Consider the following 21,299-nt stretch of genomic DNA (forward strand, 5'->3'; position numbering starts at 1 on the left):
AATGGTAATATATTATCATAGTAATATATAATATAATATATACATTGTATATTATATATTGTATACATTATACATTTTATATGATATATTCATTACGCATTCGTTACTCTCTGTTGTACGTTAAGTATTCCTCGCTCTCCATTGGCTATCTTATCCTGTCAATCACCGGTGAGGCGGGAGCAAGGACATTCCTCCTGTCGCTGATGGGAAGAAGAAAAAAAGAGAAAGTTTCCAAGATGGCGGAGTAGCCTTTCCTGTCCGCTGGAAAACAATAGAAGCAGCACCGACGCGTTAGCAGCGTTAAACCCGTGCTAACTGGACTGAAACCGCTCTAAAACCACACATATCCCGACTCGGGCTCGGGTTAGGTGGGGAGGAAAATCCGCACCGGGAGAAATTTATATAAAGAATGATGCTTTTATTTAAACATTTCAGGCTATTAGCCACCAAGCATGCTAGTCAAAGCTAGCTAACTGGTAGCCAAAAACATAGTGTTAGCAGCTAGCGGCTAACGGCTACAAGGAGGCGGAGGATCAGCTGTTTACTAGACAGACAGATGCTGTAGGAAGGAGCGGACAGACAGCGACGCTTTCACAGTAAGTCAATTTAAATAAGATTAAGTTATCTGGGGAAGTCTTGTCGTTTTGTTTTCTCATAAGTGTTAAATACCAAAAACACAATATGGGTTTCGTTAGCCAAGTTTGTGAAGTTGTTAGCCTAGCGCTAGCCAGCTAAGCTAACTAGCTGCTAACCAAAGCTAACTACTTTTTTAATACTCGGGAGCAAAAAAATAAAGAAAGTTTCAGACAAGCTGCAGACCCGTTACGGTGACGCTAGCGTAAACAAACGCATATAAGTGTAGCTAGAGAGCTAACGCGAGCTAGCTTCAAAAAATATATCTAATCTAATGATTTTAAAGGAATTCTCGACGCTCCAACTTTGATTTTTTTTTTAGTGGAGGAATGTTGCTAACTTAACTTGGCTCACATGAAGTTAGTGTGATAGCGAGAGAGCACACTGGTTAATTTATATGAAAGTAGTGTAATTGTATTAATTACATAAAAGTAGCTTTGGTTTGTTGTTTTTTATATATACCGCAGAGATTAATCAGAGGTTTCTCTGGGTTAAACTCGGGCGAAATGTGGCTCTAACAAGACTCCAGTTGCTCTGTTTTTATTCTTTTATTGACACAGCAAGTTAAACGAGCTGTTGTATTTAATAAGAATATAGTGAGTAAAAAAACCCTTAATTTTCCGTTTTTTGGCAGTGTGACTGAAGGCCATTAGCAAGACAAAGGTCTCCTCCATGGAGCCAGTACGGGAGTCTTTGTAAAGGGAAGGGGGGGGTGTAGCAAGAAAAAGTGCCTAAAAATCAGCATTAGGGGGAGTATAGTGAAGCCAAAAAAAGCCCAAAAATCTGCATAAGGGGGAGTATAGTGTAGTAAAAAAGAGCCCAAAAATCAGCATTAGGGGGAGTATAGTGTAGTAAAAAAGAGCCCAAAAATCTGTATTTTTATGGACGAAACCTGAGTCGGGGTAGTTTTTTTTTTTTTCCTTTTATATATTGATGATGGCGGATTTTGTTACACCGCGACACAGCGCGGTGATGGAGAGGCTCCGCCGGAGGATCGAGCTCTTCCGGCAGCATCACAACAGCTGCGAGAGCCGCTACGAGAACGCGACGCTGGAGCGGCTGGAGCTCGAGAGGCAGCAGACCTTCGCTCTGCACCAACGCTGCTTGCAGGCTAAAGCCAAACGATCCAACAAGCACCGGCAAACCCAGCCGCAGGCCAGCGGAGACCAGGCCGGGCAGAGAGCACCGGGTGGAGGTGGTGCAGAGCTCGGAGAGAGCGGAGGAACGACGGCGGAGCAGAGCCGGAACAGCACCCTGATAGCGGTGAGTGAGCTCTGATGGACACGGATGTTGGAGCTTGAACGCACCACAGCACTGACTCCTCTGGTTGTATAGAAGTCTATGAGCAAATGACTCTACTTCTCTCTTGATTTATTACCTCAGTAAACATTGTAAACATGAGTTTATGTCTCAATCTCTAGTTTCAAGTCTTCTTCAATACAGCATGATGTTCATTTAGTACATTACTATCATTTAGCAGACACTTTTATCCAAAGCGACTTACAATTCAGATTATATTTATACACCGTAGGCTACGGGAGCAATTTTGGGGTTAAGTGTCTTGCTCAAGGACACATCGACATGCGACGAGCAGAGCTGGAGCCGGGGATCGAACCGCCGATCCTCTGATTGAAGGACGGCCCAGCTCTCCACTTAGCCACGGTCGCCGAGCCAGCTCTTCTTCCCCTTTTCTCCTCATCCATTTGTCTCCTGCTCTCTTCCTCTCCTCATCTCCTGGTCTCTTCATTTACTTGTCTCCTTAGCTCTTTGGCTACTCCTCTCCTTGTCTCCAAATGTCCTTGTTTCCTCGTCTACCGGTCTCTTACTCTCCTCTTCTCCTTGGTTCCTTGTCTCTTCACCACAGGCTGGTGGTGCATTAATAAACCAGGAGGAACAATCGGGGGCAGTTTAAATCAGATATTTGGTATTTTACAGATTGCTTTTTAATCAGGAATGTCACTCTGACTCTCAGAACAATACCATCACAAAAGGTTTCACATGTTGTATGTGACCAGATATCAGTGGAGGGTAACTGGTACAAATAGTGAACTCTTTATTTAAATAGTGAGATTAAAACAGCAACGTCCTTCTAGAGATAATCTGGTTTACTGTTATTGTTGAAAGGAGACTTTTGAAGGTCTCTTTTGCTGTTTATTACATAGTTTACATTGCAGAAGAGTCGGAAGCACAAACTGTTTTTACATGACTAAATTTACAAAGTCAACAATACAACCGCACAAATCAGACCCTCGGAATCAATCAACACCTCTCGAAAACAGTCTTATTACAATATAATATTGGAATAGACCGATATTTGCAAGGTGCACCTAATCGTGTTCATGTACTTAAATGTATAGCGAATGATAACTTAAGAAGATCACTTTTAATTTTAAGTCCAAATCATATCCAATCCATATATTATTTAACTTCACATTAAAGTGTGTACGACTCAAAAGCAAGAGAACATTAGGTTGTAAACAAAGTACATTTTTGACTTGATTGATGATCTAAAATAAACCTGAATATTAGGACTCTTGTTCCGTTAGTTTGTGACGGTGCTGAGCTGTTAAAGATCAGATAATAAAATCCTGTGACTGCTGGTTGCTTTAAGATAACACTGACCACTGTCTGTGCTGAAGCTCCTATTGGTTGAAACCACTGCGCTGTCTGTCTGTCTGTCTGTGTCTCTGTCTGTCTGTCTGTCTGTCTGTCTGTCTGTCTCTGTCTGTGTCTCTGTCTGTCTCTCTGTCTGTCTGTCTGTGTGTGATTGACAGACAGAGGAAGTGTTGGTTTTGGGTCGGTCTGGTCACATGATCTCTTCCTTTCTGGTTGTGGTTTTCTTCCAACAGACACAAACTGATCCGTTGAACCGCTTCATAACTGCTTTAGTGCCCTTGAGCAAGACTCTGACCTTTGACCTCATTTATTTCATTTCTTTGTGCAGCCCTGAAAGCTCTATTTACATCAGTGATGTTTGTAAAAACACACCAATATCTTAACTTCAGTGACACACACTTCTTATTTTTAAATCTCTTAAGTTCTACAGTTTATGTGGCAAAAACCTTTTTAAAGCATCACATTTAAAGAGTTAAAATGTATGTATGTATGTGTGTGTGTGTGTGTGTATATGTGTATATATATGTGTGTATGTATATATATATATGTGTGTATACGTGTATATGTATGTGTGTATATGTGTATATGTGTATATATATATATGTGTATATATATATGTGTATATGTATATATATATATGTGTGTATATATATATATATGTGTGTATATATATGTGTGTGTGTATATATATATATATATATACATAGATAGATAGAGGCTGCTCGTTGTAACGCCGTTGCTTTAGTCGTCTGAATGCACAATAAAGAGGTATGTTTATACACGGTACTAGGCCCAGTTTAATATAAAACACAATTGTATACAATATATATAGTCGGGGGTGCCTGCTCCATCTCTCTATCAGTTTGGGGGTCCTTGGCCTGAAAAACATTGAAGACCCCTGATCTAAAGCAAGAAGCTCAAACATTTATGAACCTTCCTCCCTGTGAAATTGTTATGGTCATAAACTGAATGATAAACAAAAACAATCTGCAAAACGAATCAAAAATTCTAATATTTGTCGCTTGTGTAGTACTTGAGTAGTTTTAGGATTTAACCAGAGTCTAAAAAACAACAATAACAAAGACCGATTTTAAACGAGAAAGATTCCGTTAAAGAAAAAGACGTGAGATAAGAAGTTGGCAAAGAAAGTGGTAATTTAGCAGAATAAACTTATTAAGAAGTATCAAATATTTTCTTTTTCTTTTACGTATTCAAGTCCAGTGCTTAGCTCCGTCTCTACAGGGAGTAAATCACATTTTTCTTGTTGATTACATGTTTTGACAATTAAAACATTTGAACTCCAACTGTCAAGGATCCAGTTTGTTGCACAGTGTTGGTGGAATAGTAATCACTTGTTTTTAATTCTCTGTGTGTTTGTTCCTCCAGCTGCAGGAGACGGTGAAGAGGAAGCTGGAGAACGCCGGTTCTCCGCTGGGCAGAGATCCGGTCAACGGGTTCCCCCCCAACAAGAAGACCTGTCTGGACAACGGCGCCGTCAACGGCTCCCCGCTGGACTCCAAGCTGGGCATCAGCGACTCTCTGAACTCTAACGGGACCCACGGGTCGGCCGGAGAGTCGGCGGACGGCGGCGGCGGAAGGGAGTCGGGTTCTGACTTCCACCGTAAGGAGATGAAGCAGGAGCCCGACGACATCCTGCCCATCATGCCTCCGTCGGGAGGAGGAGGAGGCAACAACAGCCTGTTCCCCGACCTCAACCTCAACGAGCAGGAGTGGACGGAGCTGATGGAGGAGCTGAACTGCTCCGTGGCCTACGAGGACATCCAGGACATTCTCAACGACGGCTTCGAGGAGGACCGTAAAGACTCTCTGGTGCCAACTCCAGGTGGTGCTGGAGGTGGAGGAGGTCTGCTTCCTCCAGATTTAGTCCATGTTAAGACCGAGTTCTCTCCCTCCTCCGTGGCTTTCGAGCAGAACTCTCGGACCGTGTCCCCCCACGTCAGATCCTCCTCCGGGCCTCCTCCTCGCTCCCCAGTCGCCTCCTCCTCCGCCTCCTCCCCGGCTCCTCCTCCTCCACCCAGGCAGCTTCAGCCTCCCCCCAACAACCACCTCCTCCCTCCGGGTGGCCCTCCGGTTCCGAAAGACCTTTCCCCCGCCCAGCAGCTCCAGCAGCTGGCCGCCCAGCAGCAGAGAGCCCAGCAGCACCTCCACGGCCACCAGATGCAGCACAAACAGCCACAGCCTGGTGGGGCCAAGTTCCACAACCAGCTGCCCCCCCATGCACACCCGCCGCCTTCTTGGCCCCCGATGGCCAACACCTCCCAGAGTCCACTAGGGGCTGCGTTTGGTATGGACAAGCAAACGAGCCCCTCTTTGTACCCGCAGGACTTTAACCAAAACGCCCAGAAGCAGCTGCTGATGCCCGGTCAGCCCAACAAAGGCCCTCCCAAGCCGGGGTACCCCAACATGATGGGTCACCCGACGTCGGCGGGGCCGGGGGCCCAGGCCACGGCCGCCATGCTGAACTACAACAACACCAAACCTCTGTCACACTTTGAGGCGGGACCCGGACCGCCGAGGCCCCCCAACACCCAGAACCAGAACAAGGCGGCCCTGCTGACGCTACTCCGACAGCAGCAGCAGATCAAACAGAAGAACAGCATGAACTTCCGGCAGCACATAACACACACACAGGTAAGAGAAACACACACACACGGGTAAGAGAAACACACTGAAACATGACGCCAACACCCCGATAACTGCAGAGAAACATCACTGAAATTATTATTATTATTTTACCAGCGATTAGTTTCATCATCTATTAATCTGCTGGTTATTTTCTCGATTAATCGATTAATTCTTTGGTTTTGGGACATTGAAAAATGTCAGGAAATTGTGAAAAATGTCAAATTTCAGTTCCTCAAAATCCAATGTGAGGTATTTAAATGTTCTGGTATTGTCCAAAATACAAAGAGGTTATATATTTAAAGTGACACTGCAGCGTCGTCCCGTTGGCATGCTAACAAAACAGGAAACTTTAAATGTTTCATCCAAAAAGGTTCCAGGCCCACAAGTCTAGAATCATGGTTACAAGTTATTGAATGTATTAAATAGTATAATTTACTATATTTAAGCTGGAGGTCATCTTTGATAAAACACTTCATTTTATATTAGTGATGCTGTGTCTTTTATTATTTATTTGCTAATAGTTTTATTGTATCAAGTTCGTGACATTTTAAACATTTCTCACATTTTCTAATAACCCAAAGAAAACGAGCACATTATCTGACAGAATGATGAGGAAGTAAAACACAAACCTGTGGACGAGAGTCTGAACTTCAGAAGGTTGAGTTCTGGACTCGACCTCAGCACAACAAGCTAACGTTAGCATCTGTGCTAACAGCAACAGTATGGACTGATCGGAGTGTTGCTGTTTGGCTTTCATAACCAGGCCGACAGCACATTCCTGGACTACCCCACTCACACACACACACACACACACACACACACACACATGCGCTCTCACACACACACAGTCTCACACACACGCGCTCTCACACACACGCGCTCTCACACACACACACGCTCTCACACACACACGCTCTCACACACACACGCTCTCACACACGCGCTCTCACACACGCGCTCTCACACACACACGCTCTCACACACACACGCTCTCACACACACACGCTCTCACACACACGCTCTCACACACGCGCTCTCACACACACACGCTCTCACACACACACGCTCTCACACACACACGCTCTCACACACACACGCTCTCACACACGCGCTCTCACACACGCGCTCTCACACACACACGCTCTCACACACACACGCTCTCACACACACACGCTCTCACACACACACGCTCTCACACACGCGCTCTCACACACGCGCTCTCACACACGCGCTCTCACACACGCGCTCTCACACACGCGCTCTCACACACGCGCTCTCACACACGCGCTCTCACACACACGCTCTCACACACACGCTCTCACACACACGCGCTCTCACACACGCGCTCTCACACACAGACAAATGCCTTCATACTGCTTCAAACAGAACCATCATGACTAGAAGTAGAGATAACTAGAACATGTCTTTAGTGCAGAACAACACAGTTACGATCACATCAATCACAAGAAGAAGAAAAATTTCATAATTTACTTTCCAAAAAATGGCAAACAATGGAATCTATATATCCGACATGTTTCCAAGTGTTACCAATGTTTGGGGGAAAAGATGGAGGCTGTGTATGTATGTGTATATATATATCTATCTCTCTCTCTATCTATCTCTCTCTGTCGCTGTCTGTCTCTCTCTCTATAAACCTGTGTGTGTGTGTGCGCGTGTGTGTGTGTGTGTGTGTGTGTGTGTGTGTGTGTGTGTGTGTGTGTGTGTGTGTGTGTGTGTGTGTGTGTGTGTGTGTGTGTGTGTGTGTGTGTGTGTGTGTGTGTGTGTGTGTGTGTGTGTGTGTGTGTGTGTGTGTGTGTGTGTGTGTGTGTGTGTGTGTGTGTGTGTGTGTGTGTGTGTGTGTGTCCTCTGCGTTCACTTCCTGTAGTTCAGTCAGTTTCTCCTCCTTGTTGTCACATGACTTTGTCTCAGATGAATCAATCATGACTTCATAGTTTCACTGAGGAGCTCACACTTTAATGTTTCTACACAATCTCGTTAAAGTGAACGCTTTATTGGAGAGATTTAGAATAAAATGTTTTTGATGGAAAAAACAATTTTAAGCTTAGATTCGGTTGCTGTTTTCTGACTAAAACGCATGATGTAATTGCTCCCGTAGCTGTGCCTACGGTGTAGAAATGTGATAGAATCTGAATTGTAAGTCGCTTTGGATAAAAGCGTCTGCTAGATGACTGTAATGTGTTCAAGGACCGTCAAAAAAAAGATAAGAAATCTGACTATTACGACAGTTATACAACTTGTAGCTTGGATAGTTCAGGTGATTGTGTAAAGAAAACATGCTGTTCCAGCAGGTTTTTGGGGGTTCAGAGGGTTAATATTGATCTCTATCGTGGACCTTCAGAAGGTATCTAACAAATGAACCCAGTTCCACACTCTCACGCAGCTGTGGTGGACTGATGCATGATGGGAGTCTGAACAATGAGAGTCTGTTACTGCAGCACGGTCTCCTGCTGGCTGGTTCAGTGTCGACACAGCGACGGCTTCTTAGAAAACTCTGTACCAAGAGAAAAGACGTTTAGCTTTAGATTCAGTAGATTCAGAGTCTGTGCAGGACTCATGGGAGGGGGGGTCTATGAGGGTTTAATGACTCCAGTCTGTTGTCTTTGACTGCTGGTCAGAGCTGGAAGAAACTGGCTTTCTCCATAGAGTTCAACTGTAACTTGTCTGGACCAAGGTTTATCTTCAGACTTAGTTACAAGGCTGCAGGTGTTGCTCTAAATCTCTCACTCGCATCAAATGTACTTTAAAATGAACACTTACAAATCAAAGTTGACGAAATTATGGGTCAATAAATGTGGTCTCACTCGTTTCCTCGGTTTCGTTGTCTGTTCTCTCTCTCTGCTGGTGGCTGAAGTCTCTGTTGCATTTATGCTTTTGTTTCTTTACGGTTTCTTTGTGAACTTCACAATAGTCGTGCAGAACAAAATAAGCATCGATGAGACAAGAAAAGTCCTCCGTTTTGTGTCCATCGTCCTGCTAAAGTCCAGTTACGTAGTGAACGCGGGTGTCTACGCCATCGTTTCAAAACGTTTCTGTTTCGCCTGTCCACCCCACCAGGTAACCCCGGGGTTTCTAACCTTTCTCCGTCTTTCGGTAGCATTTCTAAACTTGGTTTTCGGTGCTCTAAAACTAGTCGCGTGGATGCTCCATTTAAAGGTAGCAGAGTATTTTTTTTAATTTAATTTTTACAGTGTAATCATCATAGTGTGTAAAGTTCTACTGCTGCTGTTTCTTTTCAAGTAGCAAGTCCCCGAATATCAATGCAGAGTGTCAGTGAACAGATATAAAGCAGTAGTGTGTTCACGTGAACGGAGCAGCTTAGAAGCATTTAACGGTGACGTCATGGCGAGCGGAGGAACGTCAGAAGCCGCGGCGTCATTTAAGTCGCAAGTTTGGGAACATTTTGTCTTCCCTGTAACGTATAATGACGGATGAGGGTGGTGGACAAACCGTTACGGTATGTCGGCGTTATTTAAAGAGAGACGCACGACAACGGCAAAACATCGGCATGTCCACACATATGAAGAGCCACCATCCCGTCTGTCAGCGACGGGGACACTCCGGTGTAGAAAACAAAGGATTTCTAAATCTGGTTAAAGTGCTTGAGCCACGCTACGAAATCCACTCACGCACCCACTTCAGTGTGAAGCTGTTCCAGACCTCTATGAGAAGGAAGAGACTGTAGAGACTGCTTTCACCACGGCGGAGTGATTCTTAGTCCGGTGCTGTAGACACGCCCCCTCTGAGAGAGTCTCTCACACACACACACACACACACCTGGTTCAGGTGCTGACAGAAGCATCAGAGTGAAGCTAGACAGGCCCAATAATATTCCAGTCACCACAGAAAGGTCGACCCTCTCCCCAGACAATGGATATATTCTTATCTTTTTGAAAATAATGTCACAGTAATGTAACATTATTGTGTATTTGAATGGCCTGACAGGAAGTAAACACAGACCCAAGTTGTTGCCGAGCAGTTCAGTTCAGTGTAAACAGTGGAAGCTAGCTCACTGGCTGTTTCTTTCTTTACGAGGATATCAACATACCTCATGTTGCACTGAAACTTAACAGAATTCTTGAATGTATTATTTTTATTTATTTATTTCATTTTGTTTCAAATTGGACATCTTCAATATTTTTGTTTTCATGTAAGACCATAGCCCAAAGTTCTTTGCTTTAAGTGTTCTTGAGGTTCTTTAATTAATAAATGGAAAGCAAAGTTATATTTGGCTCCTCCTCTTTTCTTTGTTGATCCGAAAAATGATCCGAACCGTGACTCCTGAACCGTGATCCGAACCGTGAGGTTTGTGATCCGTGACACCCCTAGTGGATATCAGTGTTTTCCAGTTCAGTGTTGTATCATCGCAAACCGGCTGATTCGCAATTTGTCATCATGACACGTTCTGGCGAATAAAAGAAGTACCGGTAGCCTCCATAAGCAACATGTGCTGACGGTGTCATGGTGCTAAATCCAACTTGTATCTCTGGTAGAGACCTGTCAATCATCTTGTAGCCCCGCCCTAAAGCATACCCTGCTTTATGGTCTTATGGAGAATGCAGCTTTAACACATGAAGCTTTGGCTTGCCGCCTGATTATGGTGCAGCTTCTTCTTCGATGGTGTTTTATAGTGGTTGATAAACCAGCTCTTCAGTCTCATTATATTTTGTTTGCTGTTGATTTGAATATATATGGAGTGAGGTGGAAGCAGCTGTACACAGGCTGTCGTACGCTGACCGGCATGGATGACGGTCATGACGGCATACTGGTCTGAAGCCAGTTGTACTGGTTTCAGATGAAGACCCAGAGCAGAGCAGTCTGCAGCAGGGAGGCCTTTTGTTCAGCTGCTTCAGACCGGTCTGGGCCCCACGCTTTAGTGTGTGTGTGTGTGTGGGGGGGGGGGGGGGGGGTGTGGCAGCTGGTTGCTAAGGCTCACACGGGGAGGGGGGGGGCAGTGACAAAGCAGCCTTTCATATCCTCTGTATTTAAATATAGCTGCGTCTGCTGGTCGTATTTTCTTGTCTGCAGACGGGACGCTCTGTTCCTGCTGAACTAAACTTAAAACTTGCACTCGCTGTAGTTGTAGATTGTACAAGTACCTCTTGGAGTGTATTCATGTTATGCTACTATAACTTATACGTATACTTCTACTCTACTACATTTCAGGGGGAAGTATTGTAGTTTTTACTGCTCTCTAATTCTGCAACACTCAGATCCTCATTGAATTTATTTATCCATTTTGTTGTCATAACATCATCTAGTTTCTAATCTCTTTCTGTGTTAACTATATTTAACTTTATTTTTACATTATTATTATATTATTATTATTATTATTATTATAATAATAATAACAAATATATTTGTGTTGCACCTTTTTGAGTCATAAAATTCTGCTAAAATATAATTTTACTGTTTTAAACAGTTTAACAGTGAAAAATGTAATAACCAATAAAAACAGCAGAAAAATAAAGTAATTTAAATGAGATTCAATGAAATCAATGTACTTTACTTTTTTTGTAAAACATTTTTAAATATATGGAAAATATCTTTTTCAATTATTTATATACAGTTAGAATGAATATGTTTTTAGACTTATAATATAAATGTTAAAAGAAGTAACAACAAGCAGATTCAGGTTTTGGTGTTTGGGAACTCTGATTTCCTTTTTCCATTTTTATTTTTAAATATATATATTTGTTCATATTTATATAATATATATATATATATTTTTTAAAATATATTTATAATCTATATATTTAGTTTGATTTATATATATATATATATATATATATATATATATATATATATATATATATATATATATATATATATATATATATATATATATATATATATATATATATATATATATATGAATGAATGATGCTTATTATACATATTACAAACAAAAACACTTTAAAAACTCTAAAAAAAATAATTTAAATGAATCATTTCTTTTTTTAGTATTTTGGTCAGACACATATGAAACGCTGATTCCCGTAATATGTGTGGTATTTGTTATAAATGTACGTTGGTACATAGAGGGTGATAAGAAGCTGTACATGGAGGATCCTAGGACCCAGGGGAATGTAGGTGAAGGAAACGGGAAGAGACGCCACACAAACTGCTGTTCTTGTATTAAAAATGTCCGCTTAATAATAAGTTTTAAAAACTGCGTTAACGCGCCATAAAATAATTGTCGGCGTTTATTCATGATTGCGTTAACTTGCCCAGCACTAATGTATGTCTTTATTTTTTTTACAACAAAACAGGAAATCAACACACGTTCAAACTAAACAAAGAAGATTTTCTTTGAATGTTGGTCCGAGCATGAACACGTAGATCTATGACAAAGAAATAAATATTAAAATAAAATATTATAAAATATAAATTTGAATAAATAATAATAACTATTAATAATGAACAATGATTTGTTTTTATCAGGACCAGAACTCGTACCCTACTCCTCCTCACGGTCCGGCGTCGGCGCCCGTAAACAACGCCATGACGACCCAGCCGGGGCCCAACGCCATGTCTGGTAACCATGGTAACGCATCGTACCTGAGCAGCCAGGTGGCGGTGGCAGCGGCGCTGAAACAACAACAACATCAACAACAGCATCAACAGCAGATTCTGGAGCAGCAGAAGCAGCAGTACATGCAGAGACAGCAGCTGATGGCTGAACAGGTAAACGTGTTACACAAGAAGAAGAAGAGTTTAGCTCATTGTTACACAAGAAGAAGAAGAGTTTAGCTCATTGTTGCACAAGAAGAGTTTAGCTCATTGTTGCACAAGAAGAGTTTAGCTCATTGTTGCACAAGAAGAGTTTAGCTCATTGTTGCACAAGAAGAGTTTAGCTCATTGTTGCACAAGAAGAGTTTAGCTCATTGTTGCACAAGAAGAGTTTAGCTCATTGTTGCACAAGAAGAGTTTAGCTCATTGTTGCACAAGAAGAGTTTAGCTCATTGTTGCACAAGAAGAGTTTAGCTCATTGTTGCACAAGAAGAGTTTAGCTCATTGTTGCACAAGAAGAGTTTAGCTCATTGTTGCACAAGAAGAGTTTAGCTCATTGTTGCACAAGAAGAGTTTAGCTCCTTGTTGCACAAGAAGAGTTTAGCTCCTTGTTGCACAAGAAGAGTTTAGCTCCTTGTTGCACAAGAAGAGTTTAGCTCCTTGTTGCACAAGAAGAGTTTAGCTCCTTGTTGCACAAGAAGAGTTTAGCTCCTTGTTGCACAAGAAGAGTTTAGCTCCTTGTTGCACAAGAAGAGTTTAGCTCCTTGTTGCACAAGAAGAGTTTAGCTCCTTGTTGCACAAGAAGAGTTTAGCTCCTTGTTGCACAAGAAGAGTTTAGCTCCTTGTTGCACAAGAAGAGTTTAGCTCCTTGTTGCACAAGAAGAGTTTAGCTCCTTGTTGCACAAGAAGAGTTTAGCTCCTTGTTGCACAAGAAGAGTTTAGCTCCTTGTTGCACAAGAAGAGTTTAGCTCCTTGTTGCACAAGAAGAGTTTAGCTCCTTGTTGCACAAGAAGAGTTTAGCTCCTTGTTGCACAAGAAGAGTTTAGCTCCTTGTTGCACAAGAAGAGTTTAGCTCCTTGTTGCACAAGAAGAGTTTAGCTCCTTGTTGCACAAGAAGAGTTTAGCTCCTTGTTGCACAAGAAGAGTTTAGCTCCTTGTTGCACAAGAAGAGTTTAGCTCCTTGTTGCACAAGAAGAGTTTAGCTCCTTGTTGCACAAGAAGAGTTTAGCTCCTTGTTGCACAAGAAGAGTTTAGCTCCTTGTTGCACAAGAAGAGTTTAGCTCCTTGTTGCACAAGAAGAGTTTAGCTCATTGTTGCACAAGAAGAGTTTAGCTCATTGTTGCACAAGAAGAGTTTAGCTCATTGTTGCACAAGAAGAAGAAGTGTTTAGCTCATTGTTGCACAAGAAGAAGAAGAGTTTAGCTCATTGTTGCACAAGAAGAGTTCAGCTCATTGTTGCACAAGAAGAGTTCAGCTCATTGTTGCACAAGAAGAGTTCAGCTCATTGTTGCACAAGAAGAGTTCAGCTCATTGTTGCACAAGAAGAGTTCAGCTCATTGTTGCACAAGAAGAGTTCAGCTCATTGTTGCACAAGAAGAGTTCAGCTCATTGTTGCACAAGAAGAGTTCAGCTCATTGTTGCACAAGAAGAGTTCAGCTCATTGTTGCACAAGAAGAGTTCAGCTCATTGTTGCACAAGAAGAAGAAGCGTTTAGCTCATTGTTGCACAAGAAGAAGAAGCGTTTAGCTCATTGTTGCACAAGAAGAAGAAGAGTTTAGCTCATTGTTGCACAAGAAGAAGAAGCGTTTAGCTCATTGTTGCACAAGAAGAAGAAGCGTTTAGCTCATTGTTGCACAAGAAGAATGACGATGGATGACGACAGTCGGTCTAAGAACATTTTTCTAAATTCATGTCATGGTTGATGTTCAAACGTGCAGTCGAGCTGAGAGGAAGAGGAACACTTCACCTGTAAACACTCACTTTAACCACTAGAGGGAGCTGTTGTGATGTGAAGCAGCCAGAGGATTAGAGACTGTTGTTTTCTCGATAAAATGTCTGATGAGTTGTCCGTGTCTCTGTCCGTCTCTCTGTTTTAGGAGAAGCAGCGGCAGCAGGATCAACAGCTGCAGAGACACCTGACTCGACCCCCCCCACAGTACCAGGACCAGCCGGGTCAACCGGCCAATCAGAACCCGTTCCCACAGCCGCCAGTCAACCAGTTTACAGGTAGGACAGCAGGACATCCGTCGTTTATTTTTGTTTGCCAAATTATTGTCACATGACTGTTTGTCTCAGATGAATCAATCATGACTTCATAGTTTCACTGAGGAGCTCACACTTTAATGTTTCTACACAATCTAGTTAAAGCGAATGCTTTATTAGAGGAGAGATTTAGAATAAAATGTTTTTGATGGACAAAAACTATTTTAAGCTTAGATTCGGTTGCTGTTTTCTGACTAAAACGCATGTGTTCAATGACCGTCAAAAAAAGATAAGAAATCTGACGATTACGACAGTTTTTACAGCTTGTAGCTTGGATAAGCAGTGTAGTTCAGGTGATTGTGTAAAGAAAACAGGTTTTTGGGGGTTAATAGTGAATGTCTATCGTGGACAATCTGGTTAAAGTGAACGCTTTATTAGAGGAGAGACTTTAAACATGTAGAATAAAATTATTTTGATGAAATATCAGAATTTTATGCTTCGCTTCGGCTGCTTTTTCTGACGTAAGCGGTCTTCTCACACACGATGTGTTCAAGGAGTGTCGGAAAGATGAAAATCTGACAATAATGGAGGTTTTCTTTTTTTTTACAGCTTCTGGCTGATAATCGGTGTTGAAAAACATGCGTTTCCATCCAACTAGTGGGTTTTAGGGTTCAGAGGGTTACGTTTTATACAGCCTACTTTTATTGTTTTGTTTTTCTATAAATTAATTAGAGAAACTCTTCACAAATCAAACTCACCGGAGAGAATTCAGGAACCTTCGATCCTTCATGAAGTCCGTTCTGCTCAATGATTTTTCTGCATCAACGCACAGAAAGATATTTAAAGAATACAAACGGAACAAACAGAATAGAAATATCGAACAAATAAAATGAAGCAAACCTCTTAGTCCAGACTAAAATCTATTTTTATTCACTATTGTCATTTGTTTATTAGTTTTATACAACATTTAATTGGACTCAATGTGATACGAATTTCAATTTTCAATTAAAATGTCCAATTTTCTAAGTTTTAAATCTTCAGAAAGATATGTTTAAAATCAACATTAATTAAAGATGAATTATGATATTTTCCATGTTAATATTTTCTAAATTAAGTAAAATTAATGTCTTCAAACCTGAAACTTAACTTAATCCATCAAACTAATAAATCTGTTTCCCTGTGGAATGCGTTACATTTGAGATTAAAATAATAACTTTAAATCTATTGTCACATACATGTAAGGTGATCCGCTCTCCCCCCCTCTAGTTTTCAGGTTCTTCACCTGTTTAAATGATTATTAAAGGAACAATAAACAGAAGTTTGTTTGTTTGGACCTTCATTAGAATACCGATGACGTGCAGAACAAACGTTTCTCTGTCTGATTGTAAATGAAGCTCACCGCTGATTTGAAAGTTAAATGAATAACAGCTGAACGTCGTGTTTATCACTTTAATGTCCGTTGAGCTCAAAGATCTTAATGAACTCAAACTGATGTTAAATTGAAGAGCTGCAACATTAAACTGTCTTCTAAAGATAAAGTGGTTAAAATAATAATTTACAGCTTCCACTGCTGGATGATTGTTATTAACTTTATCACACTTTGTGAAGCACGTAAGAGGACGTATGTGAGTGGGAGTTGGTTTTTAAATCCATTACTTCATCCTCCTTTTTTATTATGAGGATATTATGAGGTTATCTAGGTCGAGTGATTCTGTGAGTTAATTGATTACCGTAGTTGATTGACAGAAAATGAATCTGAAACTTTGAGGATTATCTTTGTTGAATGTGACCGTAATAAACTGAATATAAAGACATTAAAAGTTTAGAATTTGAAGAAACTAAGATGGAATTATTTCATAGACAAATCAAATTATTGAGAAAATAATTTGCATATTTATCACGATTTAAAATAATAAAGTTGTTCTACTTCACATGAATAAATTAAATCAACTTTCTCCTTCACAGCTTCCTCTCAGCCAATGGGCAGCGTCGGCTCCATGGGAGGCCCCGCCCCCGGCCCCCCGCGCATGTTCCCCCAGAACCAAAGCATGCTGGGTATGAGCATGCCGACAGGTGGTGTAGCTCCGCCTCCGACGGGCAGTCAGGGCGACATTGGCCTGTCGTCCTGCGGAGGAGGAGGAGGGGGCGGGGCCAACGTGGACGTGCAGCAGGTGCTCTACAACAACATGAACCTTCACCCGTCGTCCCAGCAGCGCCAGCCTCTGGGCGCCATGAGCGCCGCCTACAGGCAGAACCTTCTGGCTCAGCAGCAGCACCTGAAGTCTCAGCCCAACGCTGCCATGTTGAAGCAGCAGCAGCAGCGGCAGCTGGTAGCTGCCGCTGCTGCTACCGCCCGCATGCCGGGCTCCATGCAGAACAGTATGGGACCCACAATGCCCGGCGGCATGCAGGGCGCCCAGAGCGCCGCCGCCGCTGCTGCCGTCGCCTGGCAGCAGCAGATGGCCAACCAGCCGCCCTCCAGCAACGCCGGCCTGCCCTCCAACGCCTTCGGCAACCCGCCCAACGCCTTCCACCTGCAGCAGCAGCAGCAGCAGTCTCGCCTCCCCAAGATGCCGCCGGGCGCCGCACCCTTCGGCGCCAACTCCAACGGGCGTCCAATGGGAGGCCTGAACCAGATGATGCAGACAACCATGGCGGCCGCCGCCCAGCAGAGGGCGGCCCCCAACCCTCAGAGCCTCGCTCAGCAGCAGCAGACGACTCAGGCCGGTCAGAACCAGGCCGTCTTACCCGACCTGGTGGCGTTCGGACCGCCGCAGGGCAGCGGGCGCCAGGGCCTGCAGTGTAACCAAGGTTACCAGGTGAGCAGGACCCCCAGTCAGCAGCAGCAGGTGTCCTTCGGGTACAACGTAGCGTCGGGGAGCTTCGCCGGAGAGAGCGAGCTGGTGGACTCTCTGCTGAAGGGTCAGAGCACACAGGAGTGGATGGCCGACCTGGACGAACTGCTCGCCAGCCACCACTAGTCCCGCCCCCACGCACACCTGTCTGCACACCTGTCTGCACACCTGTCTGCACACCTGTCTGCACACCTGTCTGCACCTAGACACCCTGCTGAGACCAGCCGAGAGGCTGCACCTTGGAATACGAGTCCTTGAAGGATGTTCTGCAAGCAAAAACAAAAGGTTTCAACACTGTTGTGATGAAACGATCCAGACGGGAGGTCAGAGCGTTAGCATTAGCCACCCGGCTAACAAAGTCTGAGCTCTAGAAACCCCACATCTGGCAGGTAAACTAGTGAAGGTTGTCTGTTGAAGAACAGTGGATGAGTTCAGCAGACTGGAGGTTCAAAAATCCAGTTCCATCCTCTTTGTTCTGAGGAGAAGCGGCTTCATTCAAAAAAATATGACAATTTAAGGACGAGTTGCTCTTTGCAGAATTGCACACGTGGTAGAAAAGCAGCGTTAAAAAGCCTGTTGGTGTTCAGGTCCATTCTGCATCTACAGGTGAACAGGAAGTTCATCCATGAATGTCTCGTTGAACTTCATGATTCTATATTATGATATAAATTACTTTGGTATTTTCATTCCAGAAACTGTTGGAAAGTTTTGTTTTGGTGAATTGAAAGACTTTAAAAAAACTAATTTATTTAAAAAGTCAACATAAAAACAACCACAGATAAAAACGATTATAAACGAACCTCTGTTTATACGTTGTATAAAAGGTTACGATTCACCAGCTTACTATTGTCCCGTAGTTTCATAAGCACGACTTTAATTTAGTAAATTTGACAGAATAACTGTTTATTTTATGAGTTTAATCGCCCAAATGTTTGAGTTGTTCCCACCTCGTGTGTAAATCTGTAAAGAAGCGACTCGTCTGATGCCGGTTTACTTCCTGTTACTCTGCTGTGTTCGTGAGACTGAACAGTCGTATTAATATTAATATTAAGACTACTGAAGCTGTGGTTCAGTGATGAACCACTGTGCCCCCCCCCCCCTCCCACACACACACACACACAGACCGCCAGCGTTACAAATCCTTGGAAAAGTTTTAGTTTTTCAGCGGAGATGAAGTGAAATCACTCTTTAAAACACATATTATCTTTATGTGAGCAGCTTAAAGGGAACATAGCGGTGTTTTTGCTTGTTTTACCACGAAGTACTTCTCAAATACTGCGACTGCTTTCCAAAACGTCATGTTGTGTTTTTGTGATTTCTGTCGAGTTTATCGACCACTAACATTCTGGTATCGTTTCACTTTAACCATCCATCACGTTGTTTTTGTTTTATTGTGATAATTTACCAAAAGATGTTACTGTGAAAAAACACACGAGATAACTGAGCCAAATTCAAACAAGTTCATTTTCATACTGCAGGGAAATATTATTTAAATATCTACAACAAAGCAGCTCGATTTGTTTAGGGAAAGTCTTTTATTTTCTGAATGGGTCGACGCAACTTCTTTTGGCTTTTGGATGAATTTCTTTTTGCAACTAAAAACCTATTTTCAGTCGGCGTTAAAGAAACAAAAATCTTTATTTGAGTAAATAAGTTTTGTTTTTACTCACCAGACAGATACTTCTTTAAAGACTTTGTTTACATCCTAAATGAAGGTAGTTGCAGTAAAATGTGCAAAACATTGATGTGTTCCTTTTTTAAATGTCTGAAGTTTAAGAGTTTGTGTGAAGAAAAGTGCAAAAAGAAGCGTGATATGAACCTCTGAGCAGCAGAGACACAGAGCACACTAGATCCATTCACAGCGCTGTTTGTTTAAAATGTAAATGTTACACTTCCTCTTCACAACGTGTGTGTGTGTGTGTGTGTGTGTATGCGTGAGAAATCCATTCATTCGTTTGAAAGTTTCTGGCTTTAAACTTTATTTTGTAACCTGTAAATCTCTAAAAACACGTTTCCTCGTGACACAGAGACTGACTGTAAACCAGATGAAGCATTAAATCACTGAGCTGCACATCTGGTCACGTTTGACGTTTCCAGTTGTTTCCTCAATATTTCAAAAACGTTTTTGTGACTCTACGTCTTCCTGTAGATTTAATGTAAAAGCAGGAAACACAGTTTTACTTCACAACACGTGTTAAAACATGTTCTTCATCTTGTGATGTTAAAATGATATTTTCCAAATATGAAAATTATTCAATGAAGAAAAACATTTCTGCTTGAAAATCAAGATTTGTGTTTTTTTCTTCAGCGTTTCCCAAATTCAAAATGTCGGCAGATAACCAAGACCAGACTTTAATCTACTTCCTGTCGGGTCCGGCGGCGGACGATGATTTTAACGCTGAACACAAAGTTTTGTCCTCGTGGTTATAGTTCTAAAAATATCGTTTGATTCCTCGTCTGCCGTCCGATCTTTATTTCTGACCTCCAGTTGGCGTCTCGGATCTTTTTACAAGGCGGATCTGTGTGACCGGGCTCAGCTGTTCTTTTAAGGTGGAACTGTGACCCGGTCGTTCTATCTACTGTACTGTTTTTGACTTCTTCAAAGAGTCGTTTGTGTTTTACAGACATGTGTATTTTATTTGTAAAGTTATTATCGATAAACTCTGAGCTTGTTTCACGTGTTCAAAAATCCAAAATGGCTGCCGATCTCCTGCCCGAATCTTCAGCTTCCAGCGTCGCTCGGCCTCCCGGGGTTTCTGGGTTCAACTGTAAATGTATTATAAATATATTTTTTTGTATGTATACCTTTCCTAATGATCTGGAGAAGATAGATGTTATTTTTATATATTGCAGCGTTTTTGTAAGTATTTTATACTTTTGATATGGTTCTCTGTAAAACAAGAGTATTATGTAAATATAGTTCTTTAGAAACACGTCTGTTGTCCGTCTTCTTTTTTGTTTCTGTTGTGTTGATTTTAGCATTAATAATCTATAATCTACATTTTTGCTTCTTGTGACATTCTGTGTCGTTTTGCCTCTTCCGTACTTCAAAAGTTTAGACAATTTTAAGAGTTGTTTAATTGCCATTTGCAGTACTTAAAGAAGTACTCAGATAGTCTACTGAGGTAAAAGTAATAACGTGGTCTAGAAATACTCCATCACAAGTAAACAAGTCCTGAACTCAAGTAAAAAGTAAAGTTACTCATTATATATGTATATATTTTTGGTTTGTCTTTTAAATTCCTCAATCTGACAGCAGGTCACTTGTTAACCTGGTTAACTGTTTAAAGTGACAGCAGGTCACTTGTTAACCGGGTTAACTGTTTAATCTGACAGCAGGTCACTCGTTAACCTGGTCAACTGTTTAATCTGACAGCAGGTCACTCGTTAACCTGGTCAACTGTTTAAAGTGACAGCAGGTCACTTGTTAACCGGGTTAACTGTTTAAAGTGACAGCAGGTCACTCGTTAACCTGGTCAACTGTTTAATCTGACAGCAGGTCACTCGTTAACCAGGTCAACTGTTTAAAGTGACAGCAGGTCACTTGTTAACCGGGTTAACTGTTTAAAGTGACAGCAGGTCACTCGTTAACCGGGTTAACTGTTTAATCTGAGAGCAGGTCACTCGTTAACCTGGTTAACTGTTTAAAGTGACAGCAGGTCACTTGTTAACCGGGTTAACTGTTTAATCTGACAGCAGGTCACTCGTTAACCGGGTTAACTGTTTAATCTGACAGCAGGTCACTTGTTAACCGGGTTAACTGTTTAATCTGACAGCAGGTCACTCGTTAACCTGGTCAACTGTTTAATCTGACAG

At 42.1% G+C, this 21,299-nt stretch overlaps 1 protein-coding gene across 1 annotated transcript; it reads left to right on the forward strand.

Annotated features, from left to right (window-relative positions):
- Positions 1-1,538: 1,538 nt before the first annotated feature.
- On the forward strand, positions 1,539-20,407 carry maml1 (mastermind-like transcriptional coactivator 1). The gene is made up of 5 exons (XM_079269107.1): positions 1,539-1,896; positions 4,636-5,901; positions 12,358-12,600; positions 14,523-14,652; positions 16,594-20,407. The coding sequence occupies exons 1-5, from the start codon at positions 1,567-1,569 to the stop codon at positions 17,607-17,609; spliced, it is 2,985 nt and encodes a 994-aa protein (XP_079125233.1). The 5' UTR covers positions 1,539-1,566; the 3' UTR covers positions 17,610-20,407.
- Positions 20,408-21,299: the final 892 nt, after the last annotated feature.

The sequence above is a fragment of the Melanostigma gelatinosum genome (genome assembly GCF_949748355.1).
Source record: "Melanostigma gelatinosum genome assembly, chromosome: 5".
NCBI lineage: Eukaryota > Metazoa > Chordata > Actinopteri > Perciformes > Zoarcidae > Melanostigma > Melanostigma gelatinosum.